The sequence below is a fragment of the Nerophis ophidion genome, linkage group LG06 (genome assembly GCF_033978795.1).
Source record: "Nerophis ophidion isolate RoL-2023_Sa linkage group LG06, RoL_Noph_v1.0, whole genome shotgun sequence".
NCBI classification, from domain to species: Eukaryota; Metazoa; Chordata; class Actinopteri; order Syngnathiformes; family Syngnathidae; genus Nerophis; species Nerophis ophidion.
In genome coordinates this window covers 15,959,012-15,969,981 of record NC_084616.1, presented here as the reverse complement: position 1 = coordinate 15,969,981, position 10,970 = coordinate 15,959,012, and the positions used below count along the sequence as shown (strand labels likewise).

Sequence of the window (10,970 nt, the reverse complement as noted above, 5' to 3'; positions counted from 1 at the left end):
TCTGATTGTCCCATTTACTCTCCGTACAGCATCAGTTCCATTGGCACCAAAACAGGCCCAGAGCATAATGCTACCACCACCATTCTTGACCGTAGGTATGGTGTTCCTTGGTTTAAAAGGCCTTACCTTTTCTCCTCCAAACATATTGCTGATTATTGTGGCCAAACAGCTCCATTTTTTGCTTCATCTGACATTACATGGACAAAGATGTCTTGCTCAAGGACAAAACGGACGTGACTAGGTTGGGGATCGAACCAGGAATCCCCGGGTTGCTAGCACGGCCACTCTCCCAAAGCGGCGCGCCGTCCACAAGATAAGACCTTCTGGAGGAAATTTCTGTGGTCACTATTTTTTACAGGTTATAACTACTTTCCAACCTAAAGTAATACAAGTATACCTTACATTACTATATACTGTATATATATATATATATATATGTATATATATATTATATATATATATGAATACATATATATATATATATATACATATATATACATATATATATTATATATATATATATATATATATTATATATATACTCTTATTCTAAATCCACTATTGACTGGACTCTCCCACTATGGACTGGACTCTCACTATTATGTTGGATCCACTATGGACTGGACTATCACTATTATGTTAGATCCACAATGGACTGGACTCACACTATTATGCTAGATCCACTATGGACTGGACTATCACTATTATGTTAGATCCACTATGGACTGGACTCTCACTATTATGCTGGATCCACTATGGACTGGACTCTCACACTATTATGCTAGGTCCACTATGGACTGGACTCCCACTATTATGTTAGATCCACTATGGACTGGACTCCCACTATTATGCCAGATCCACTATGGGCTGGACTCTTCCACTATTATGTTAGATCCACTATGGGCTGGACTCTCACTATTATGTTAGATCCACTATGGACTGGACTCTCACTATTATGTTAGATCCACTATGGACTGGACTCTCACTATTATGCTAGATCCACTATGGACTGGACTCCCCATATTATGTTAGATCCACTATGGACTGGACTCCAACTATTATGCTGGATCCACTATGGACTGGACTCTCACAATTATGTTAGATCCACTATGGACTGGACTCACACTATTATGCTAGATCCACTATGGACGGGACTCTCACTATTATGCTAGATCCACTATGGACTGGACTCACACTATTATGCTAGATCCACCATGGACGGGACTCTCACTATTATGTTAGATCCACTATGGACTGGACTCTCACTACTATGTTAGATCCACTATGGACTGGACTCACACTATTATTTTAGATCCACTATGGACTGGACCCTCACTATTATGCTGGATCCACTATGGACTGGACTCCCCCACTATTATGTTACATCCACTATGGACTGGACTCACACTATTATGTTAGATCCACTATTGACTGGACTCTCCCACTATTATGTTAGATCCACTATGGACTGGACTCTCCCACTATTATGTTAGATCCACTATGGACTGGACTCTCACACTATTATGTTAGATCCACTATGGACTGGACTCACACTATTATGTTAAATCCACTATGGACTGGACTCTCACACTATTATTCCAGATCCACTATGGACTGGACTCTTGCGCTATTATTTTAGATCCACAATGGACTGGATTCCCACTATCATGGTCGAACCACTATGGACTGGATTCTCACACTATTATGCTAGATCCTCTATGGACTGGACTCCCACTATTATGCTAGATCCACTATGGACTGGACTCCGACTATTATTCTAGATCCACTATGGACTGGACTCACACTATTATGCTAGATCGACTATGAACTGGACTCCCACTATTATGTCAGATCCACTATGGACTGGACTCTCATCCTCTCCAAGGATTATTGACGAACAAAGTCCAGGGAACTGTTAAAAATGATACTTTAATGTTTGTTCTGTTTGTCCCGTTACAAAGTGTTTTGTCTGGCCTTCTCGCAAAAAAAAACAACAACAAAAAAAAACAGGTCGTCACCCTCAGCATTCTTCTTATGTACATCACATTCGCACAGTCCGTAGAAAAAAAAGAAAAAAAAAAGATGACATCGTTCCTGCACGTCTTGTAGAAAAAAAAGTAACAAAGTGCAAGTGTCACCCCTCCCCCCCCCCCCCCCCCCAAAAAAAACTGTACAGAGATCAGGTTAGACATCTTCATCTCGCGCATGCAAAAATGGAGAAGAAATCCACAAAGACAAAAAGCGGGCGAAAAAGAGGCAGAACAAGAAGAAGAAAAACATTTTTTTGTTTTTTGTTAGCATCCGTTTCAACGTTGGATTTTTTTTTTTTTTCACGACGACATCACGTCCGTAAAAAGAAGTGTCATAACAAGAATATGTACATGGACAAAGACCGGGAAAACAGCCCTGTGCTTCTTTTTATCGTTATTAAAATTATTGCTTTTTTTTTTTTTCCTCTCTTTTCTTATCGTCTTTTCCATTTTGGCTTCAGTCACGCCCGCTGGTAGGTGTCAGGAGACAAGCATAAAACAAACAAAAAACAAAACAAAAAAACATGCATGTCAAGTTAATCCGGAAAACTAGAGTGACGCCGGAAGTGTTTGCCGCCAAAAACCGAGAAATTATAGCATATCATACGCCAAAGATGTTTACATTGCTAACATGCGAACAGTTTTAACTGATTTTGCACGCTTAAAAACTATGAAAAAAACCTATTTGTGGCTAACATTCAGTCTTTATAAGAGCTAACACTTTAGCATGTTGGGTGCTAACACCTGTCATGTTAGCTCGCTAACAATTTTGTTCTAATACCTGTTGTGTAGGATCGCAAAAAATTTGGTCTTGACTATTTTGTGCTAATACCTGTCATGTAATCTCGATAACTATTTTGTGCTAACACATGCCATGTTAGCTCACTAACAATTTGTGCTAGTGTCTACCATGTTAGCGCGCTAGCAATTTGTGCTAATGTCTGTCATGTTAGCTCGTCAACAATTTTGTTCTAACACCTGTTGTGTAAGATCGCTAACAATAGAGTGCTAACAGTTGTCATGTAAGCTAGCTAACAATTTTGTGCTAACATATGTCATGTCAGCTCGCTAATAATTTTGTTCTAACACCTGCCGTGTTTGATCGCTAACAATTTGTGCTAGTGTCTGTCGTGTTAGCTCGCTAACAGTTTTGTTCTTACACCTGAAGTGTTAGCTCGCTAAGAATTAGGTGCTGACTTCTGTCATGATAGCTCGCTAAAGGTTAGGTGCTAACACCTGTCATGTTAGCTCGCTAACAATTAAGTGCTAATAGCTGTCATGTTAGCCCGCTTACAATTTTGTTCTTACACCTGTTGTGTAGGATTGCTAGCAATTTAGTTTTGACACCTGTCGCGGTATCTCGCTAACTATTTTGTGCTAATACCTGTCATGTAAGCTCGCTAACCATTTTGTGCTAACACCTGTCATGCAAGCTCGTTAACCATTTTGTGCTAACACCTGTCATGTAAGCTTGCTAACCATTTTTTGCTAACACTTGCCATGTTAGCTCGATACGATTATCGAGCTAACAACTGTCATGTTAGCTCGTCAACAATTTTTTTCTAACACCTGTTGTGTAAGATCGCTAACAATAGAGTGCTAACACTTGTCATGTAAGCTAGCTAAAAATTTTGTGCTAACACGTGTCATGTCAGCTCGCTAACAATTTTGTTCTAACACCTGCCATGTTAGATCGCTAACAATTTGTGCTAGCGTCTGTCGTGTTAGCTCGCTAACAATTTTGTTCTTACACCTGTCGTGTTAGCTCGCTAAGAATTAGGTGCTGACTTCTGTCATGTTAGCTCGCTAACAGTTAGGTGCTAACACCTGTCATGTTAGCTTGCTAACATTTAAGTGCTAATACCTGTCATGTTAGTTCGCTAACAATTTTGTTCTTACACCTGTCGTGTAGGATCGCTAACAATTTGGTCTTGACACCTGTCGCGTTAGCTCGCTAACTATTTTGTGCTAATACCTGTCATGTAAGTTTGCTAACCATTTTGTGCTAACACATCCATTTTAGCTCACTAACAATTTTTGCTAGCGTTTATCATGTTAGCGCGCTAACAATTTGTGCTAATGTCTGTCATGTTAGCTCGTTAACAATTTTCTTGTAACACCTGTTGTGTAAGATCGCTAACAATTAAGTGCTAACACTTGTCATGTAAGCTAGCTAACAATTTTGTGCTAACATATGTCATGTCAGCTCGCTAACAATTTTGTTCTAACACCTGTCGTGTTAGATCGCTAACAATTTGTGCTAGGTTCTGTCATGTTAGCTCGCTAACAATTTTGTGCCAACATCTGTCATGTTAGCTCACTAACAATTTGTGCTGGCGTCTATCATGTTAGCACGCTAACAATTTGTGCTAATGTCTGTCATGTTAGCTCGTTAACAATTTTGTTGTAACACCTGTTGTGTAAGATCGCTAACAATTAGGTGCTAACACTTGTCATGTAAGCTAGCTAACAATTTTGTGCTAACATATGTCATGTCAGCTCGCTAACAATTTTGTTCTAACACCTGTCGTGTTAGATCGCTAACAATTTGTGCTAGCGTCTGTCATGTTCGCTCCCTAACAATTTTGTGCCAAGATCCGTCATGTTAGCTCGCTAACAATTTGTGCTAGTGTCTGTCGTGTTAGCTCGCTAACAATTTTGTTCAAACACCTGTTGTGGAAGATCGCTAACAATTAAGTGCTAACACTTGTCATGTTATTTGCTAACAGTTTTGTGCTAACGTCTGTCATGTTAGCTCGCTAACAATTTTGTTCTAACACCTGTCGTGTTAGATCGCTAACAATTATGTGCTAACACCTGACATGCTAACTCGCTAACAATTTGGTTATGACACCTGTCGCGGTAGCTCAATAACAACTTTGTGCTTACACCTGTCGTGCTAGCTTGCTAACAGTTTTGTGCTAACATCTGTCATGTTAACGAGCTAACAATTTAGTGATAACTCATGTCATGTTAGCTTGCTGACAGTTATACTACAAAACTTTTCGTGTTAGCTTGCTAACAATTATGTGCCAACACCTGTTGTGTAAGATCGCTAACAATTAGGTGCTAACACCTGACATGCTAACTTGTTAACAATTTCATTCTAACACCTGTGGTGTTAGCTCGCTAACAATTATGTGGCAACACCTGTTGTGTAAGATCGCTAACAATTAGGTGCTAATGTGCTAACACCTGACATGCTAACTCGTTAATGAAATTTTAACACTTGTCACGTTAGCTTGCTAACAATTATGTGCCAACACCTGTTGTGTAAGATCGCTAACAATTAAGTGCTAACACTTGTCATGTAAGCTAGCTAACAATTTTGTGCTAACATATGTCATGTGAACTCGCTAACAATTTTGTTCTAACACCTGTCGTGTTAGATCGCTAACAATTTGTGCTAGCGTCTGTCATGTTAGCTCGCTAACAATTTTGTGCCAACATCCGTCATGTTAGCTCGCTAACAATTTGTGCTACTGTCTGTCATGTTAGCTCGCTAACAATTTTGTGCCAACATCTGTCGTGTTAGCTTGCTAACAATTTTGTTCAAACACCTGTTGTGTAAGATCGCTAACAATTAAGTGCTAACACTTGTCATGTTATTTGCTAACAGTTTTGTGCTAACATCTGTCATGTTAGCTCGCTAACAATTTTGTTCTAACACCTGTCGTGTTAGATCCGTAACAATTAGGTGCTAACACCTGACATGCTAGCTCGCTAACAATTTGGTTATGACACCTGTCGCGGTAGCTCAATAACAACTTTGTGCTTACACCTGTCGTGCTAGCTTGCTAACAATTTTGTGCTAACATCTGGCATGTTAACGAGCTAACAATTTAGTGATAACTCATGTCATGTTAGCTTGCTGACAGTTATACTACAACACTTTTCGCGTTAGCTTGCTAACAATTATGTGCCAACACCTGTTGTGTAAGATCGCTAACAATTAGGTGCTAACACCTGACATGCTAACTTGTTAACAATTTCATTCTAACACCTGTGGTGTTAGCTCGCTAACAATTATGTGCCAACACCTGTTGTGTAAGATCGCTAACAATTAGGTGCTAATGTGCTAACATCTGACATGCTAACTCGTTAATGAAATTTTAACACTTGTCACGTTAGCTTGCTAACAATTATGTGCCAACACCTGTTGTGTAAGATCGCTAACAATTAGGTGCTAACATCTGACATGCTAACCCGTTAACAATTTCGTTGTAACACTTGTTGCGTTAGCTTGCTAACAATTATGTGCCAAAACACCTGTTGTGTAAGATCGCTAACAGTTAGGTGCTAACACCTGACATGTTAACTGGTTAACAATTTTGATGTAACAATTTCGTTGTAACACTTGTTGCGTTAGCTTGCTAACAATTATGTGCCAACACACCTGCTGTGTAAGATCGCTAACCGTTAGGTGCTAACACCTGACATGCTAACTCGTTAACAATTTCGTTGTAACACTTGTTGCGTTAGCTTGCTAACAATTAGGTGCTAACACCTGACATGCTAACTCGTTAACAATTTCGTTGTAACACTCGTTGCGTTAGCTTTCTAACAATTATGTGCCAACACCTGTTCTGTAAGATCGCTAACAATTAGGTGCTATCACCTGACATGCTAACTCGTTAACAATTAAATATTAACACTTGTCACGTTAGCATGCTAACAATTATGTGCCAACACCTGCTGTGTAAGATCGCCAACAATTAGGTGTTAACACCTGACATGCTAGCTCGTTAACAATTTCATTCTAACACTTGTCGCGTTAGCTTGCTAACAATTAAGTGCTAACACCTGATATGCTAGCCCGTTAAAAATTTCATTCCAACACTTGTCGCGTTAGCTTGTTAACAATTAGGTGCTAACACCTGACATGCTAGCTCGTTAAGAATTGTCGCGTTAGTTCGCTAGCCATTAAATGTTAGCTGGCTAACCATTTTGTGCTCATATAGTTGCCATCACGGCCTCTACATTCCGAGGTTAGCAACACCCGCCCCTTGCGCCCCCTGCAGTCAGCTGGCTGCGAGGGCGAAGGCACAGCTGGGATAAATAACTTTAAATAGGACTCAGTATGTACACTCATAAGTTAGTCCCTGGAGGCGGAGCTTGTGCGCCCCCTTCTCATTGGCCCCCACACCTGTCAATCACACACACCTTTTTGTAGTCCACGTGTCCCTGCTTGGACCCGGGAGAAGACCCCGGTCCTGGTGTGACATCCATCAAGTGATGCTGCCTTCAGGGTCATTCAGCCATGATTGACATGTCACCACTTGATTGACATGTGACCACTTGATTGACATGTGACCACTTGTGCTTTGTGACAGGACTTGTAGTGCAAGTTAGATTGTCATAGTGGGGACCACACACACACACACGCACACACACACACACATGGACACACGCACACACACACACACACACACACACACACAGGAAGTGTGGCGGTGGAGCCGTCATCAGAGGTCAGTGACTTTGTTCTCCAGCAGGGCGGCGACCTGCTGCAGCCTGTAAGCCAACTGCATCTTCTGACCACTGCTGTCTTCTTCCAGCGACATCATCACCTGTGTCACACACACACACACCTTGCTCACTCTCTCTCTATCTCTGTCTGTGTGTGTGTGTTTTGTATGTTTGTGTTTTGCGGTTGTGTGTGTGTTTTTTGTAGGTTTTTGTGTGTTTTTGCATGTGTTTTGTGTACGTGTGTTCTGTGTGTGTGTGTGTGTTTTTGCGTGTGTGTTTTTTATAGGTTTGTGTGTGTGTTTTGTGTGTGGGTGTGTGTGTCTGGGGATGTTTTTTGTATGTTTGTGCGTGTGTTTTGTGTGTGCGTGTGTTTTTTGTAGGTTTGTATGTGTGTTTTGTGGTTGTGTGTGAGTTTAGTTTGTGTGTATGTGTGTTTAGTGTGTGTTTTTTGTAGGTTTGTGTGTGTGTTTTGTGGTTGTGTGTGTTTTGTGCGTGTATTTTTTGTAGGTTTGTGTGTGTGTGTGTATTTTGTGGTTGTGTGTGTATGTTTTGTGTGTGTGTTTTCGCGTGTGTTTTGTGTGTGTGTTTTTTGCGTATGTTTTGTGTGTGTGTTTTTTATAGGTTTGTGTGTGTGTTTTGTGGTTGTGTGTGTTTGTGTTTTGTGCGTGTATTTTTTGTAGGTTTCTGTCTGCGTGTGTATTCTGTGGTTGTTGTGTGTGTGTTTTGTGTGTGTGTTTTTGCATGTGTTTTGTGTTTGTGTGTTTTGTGGTTGTGTGCGTGTGTGTGTTTTGTGCATGTATTTTTTGTAGGTTTGTGTGTGTGTGTGTGTTTTGCAGTTGTGTGTGCGTGTTATGTGTGTGTTTTTGTAGGTTTTTGTGTGTTTGTGCGTGTGTGTGTGTTTGATGTGTGCGTGTGTGTTTTGTGGTTGTGTGTGAGTTTAGTGTGTGTGTGTGTTTTTGTGCGTGAATTTTTTGTAGGTTTGTGTGTGTGTGTGTTTTGTGTGTGTGTTTTGTGTGTGGGTGTTTTTTGTATGTTTGTGTGTGTGTTTTGAGTGTGCGTGTGTTTTGTGTGTGTGTTTTTTGTAGGTTTGTGTGCGTGTTTTTTCTGGTTGTGTGTGTATTTTCCAGGTGGGTGGGTGTATTTGTGTGTTCTTTTGTAAGTTTGTGTGTGTTTTGTGGTTGTGTCTGTTTTGTGTGTGTATTTTCTGTAGGTTTGTGTGTGCGTGTGTTTTGTTTTTGCGTGTGTTTTGCATGTATTGTGGGTGTGTGGGTGTCTTATGTGTGTGTGTGTGTGTGCATGTTTGTGTATGTTTGTGTGTGAGTGTGTGTGTTTTGTGGTTGTGTGTGTGTTTTGTGCGTGTGTTTTTTGTAGGTTTGTGTGTGAGTGTGTGATTTGTGTTTGTGTTTTGCACGTATTTTGGGTGTGTGGCTGTCTCTTGTGTACGTGTGTTTTATGTGTGTGTGCGTGTATTTGTATGTTTGTGTGTGAGTGTGTGTTTTGTGGTAGTGTGTTTTTTGTGGATGTGTGTTTTGTGTGTGTTTTTTGTATGTTGGTGTGTTTTCGTGTTTTGTAGTTGTGTGTTTTTTGTATGATTGTGTGTTTTGTGGGCGTGTGTGTTCAGTATGTTTGTGTGTGTGTTACCTGGTCGTAGTATTTGTTGATGTACTTGTAGAGTTCATGAAGTGCGACCAGACTGTTCATCTCAGAGGCAAAACTCTGCACACACAAACACAAAAGTTCCTTTTTGACCTCAGAGGGGCCCCAACTTTTCCACTACACACGGGGCCCGGGGGCCACTCCAACACTAACACTGAATCTTCATCTAATGGCAAAGCCAAGTTACATCATTCTGAGATGCACGGCTGCAAAATTAGCTTAATAATTTAGCTTGCTAACAGTTAGCATGTGTTGAGTGCTAAGTTATGTGACTGAGATATACAACTGAAAAAATATCTTAAAAAGTTAGCTTGCAAACATTAGCATGCTAACAGTTAGAATGTGTCAAGTACCAAATCATATGACTGAGATGTACGGCTGCAAGATTAGCTAAAAAATGTAGCATGCTAATAAAATTAGTATGCTAACATTTTTTTAAAGAATGCTAACAGTTAGCACGTGTCAAGTACCAAGTTATATGACTATGAGATGTACAAGCCACAAGATTAGCCAAAAAAGTTAGCTTGCTAACATTAACATGCTCACATTTAGCATGTGTCAAGCACCAAGATATATGTGTCCGAGATGAGGCTGCAGGATTAGCTAAAAAAGTTAGCATGTTAAACATTTTTTAGAATGCTAACAGTTAGCTTGTCTCAAGTACCAAGTTATATGACTCTGAGGTGAGTCTGCAAGTTTAGCTGAAAAAGTTAGCATGCTAACTTTTTGCATGCTAACTTTTTGCATGCTAACTTTTTATTCCATGCTAACAGTTAGCATGTGTCAAGCACCAGGTTATATGACTCTGAGATGAGGGTGTAAAATTAACCAAAAAAGATAACTACCCCCCCACCCTGGCATGCTAACAGTTAGCATATGTAAAGTACCAAAGTATATGACTCTGGCTGTAAGATTAGCCAAAAGCGTTAGCATGCTTTTAACATTAGCATGCCAACTTTTATTTTCAGCATGCTAACAGTTAGCATATGTCAAGTACCAAGGTATATGACTGAGATGAGGCTGTAAGATTAGCCAAAAACATTAGCATGCTAATAACATTAGCAGGCCAACTTTTTTTCCAGAATGCTACGGTTAGCATATGTCAAGTACCAAGGTATATTACTCTAAGATAAGGCTGTAAGATTAGCCAAAAAGTTAGCATGCTAATAATATTAGCATGCCAACTTTTTTTTCAGCATGCTAACGGTTAGCACATGTCAAGTACCAAGGTATATGACTCTGAGATAAGGCTGTAAGATTAGACAAAAACGTTAGCATGCTACTAACATTAGCATGTCAACTTTTTTTTCAGCATCCTAACAGTTAGCATATATCAAGTACCAAGGTATATGACTCTGAGATAAGGCTGTAAGATTACACAAAAAACGTTAGCATGCTACTAACATTAGCATGCCAACTTTTTTTTCAGCATGCTAACAGTTAACACATGTCAAGTAGCAAGGTATATGACTCTGAGATGAGGCTGTAAGATTAGCCAAAAACGTTAGCATGCTATTTTTTCCAGCATGCTAACAGTTGGCACATGTCAAGTACCAAGGTATGTGACTCTGAGATGAGGCTGTAAGATTAGCCAAAATTGTTAGCATGCTACTAACATTAGCATGCCAACTTTTAATTTTAGCATGCTAACAGTTAGCATATGTCAAGTACCAAGATATATGTCTAAGATGAGGCTGTAAGATTAGCCAAAAACATTAGCATGCTAATGTTATTAGCATGCCATCTTTTTTCCCCAGCATGCTAACAGTTAGCATATGCCAAGTACCAAGGTATGTGACTCTGAGATGAGGCTAT

General features: G+C 40.0%; 1 protein-coding gene across 2 annotated transcripts in view; it reads right to left on the bottom strand.

Moving 5' to 3' along the window:
* Positions 1-2,247: 2,247 nt before the first annotated feature.
* plxnb3 (plexin B3) overlaps positions 2,248-10,970 on the bottom strand; it is a 151,306-nt gene continuing 142,583 nt past the window's right edge. For both annotated transcript variants that reach the window (XM_061902769.1, XM_061902770.1), the window contains 2 exons: positions 9,141-9,215; positions 2,248-7,600 (listed from right to left, as the gene is read on the bottom strand). In XM_061902769.1, the coding sequence (XP_061758753.1) occupies positions 7,496-7,600; positions 9,141-9,215 (180 nt within the window). In that variant the 3' untranslated portion in view covers positions 2,248-7,495. The remainder of the gene's footprint in view (positions 7,601-9,140; positions 9,216-10,970) is intronic.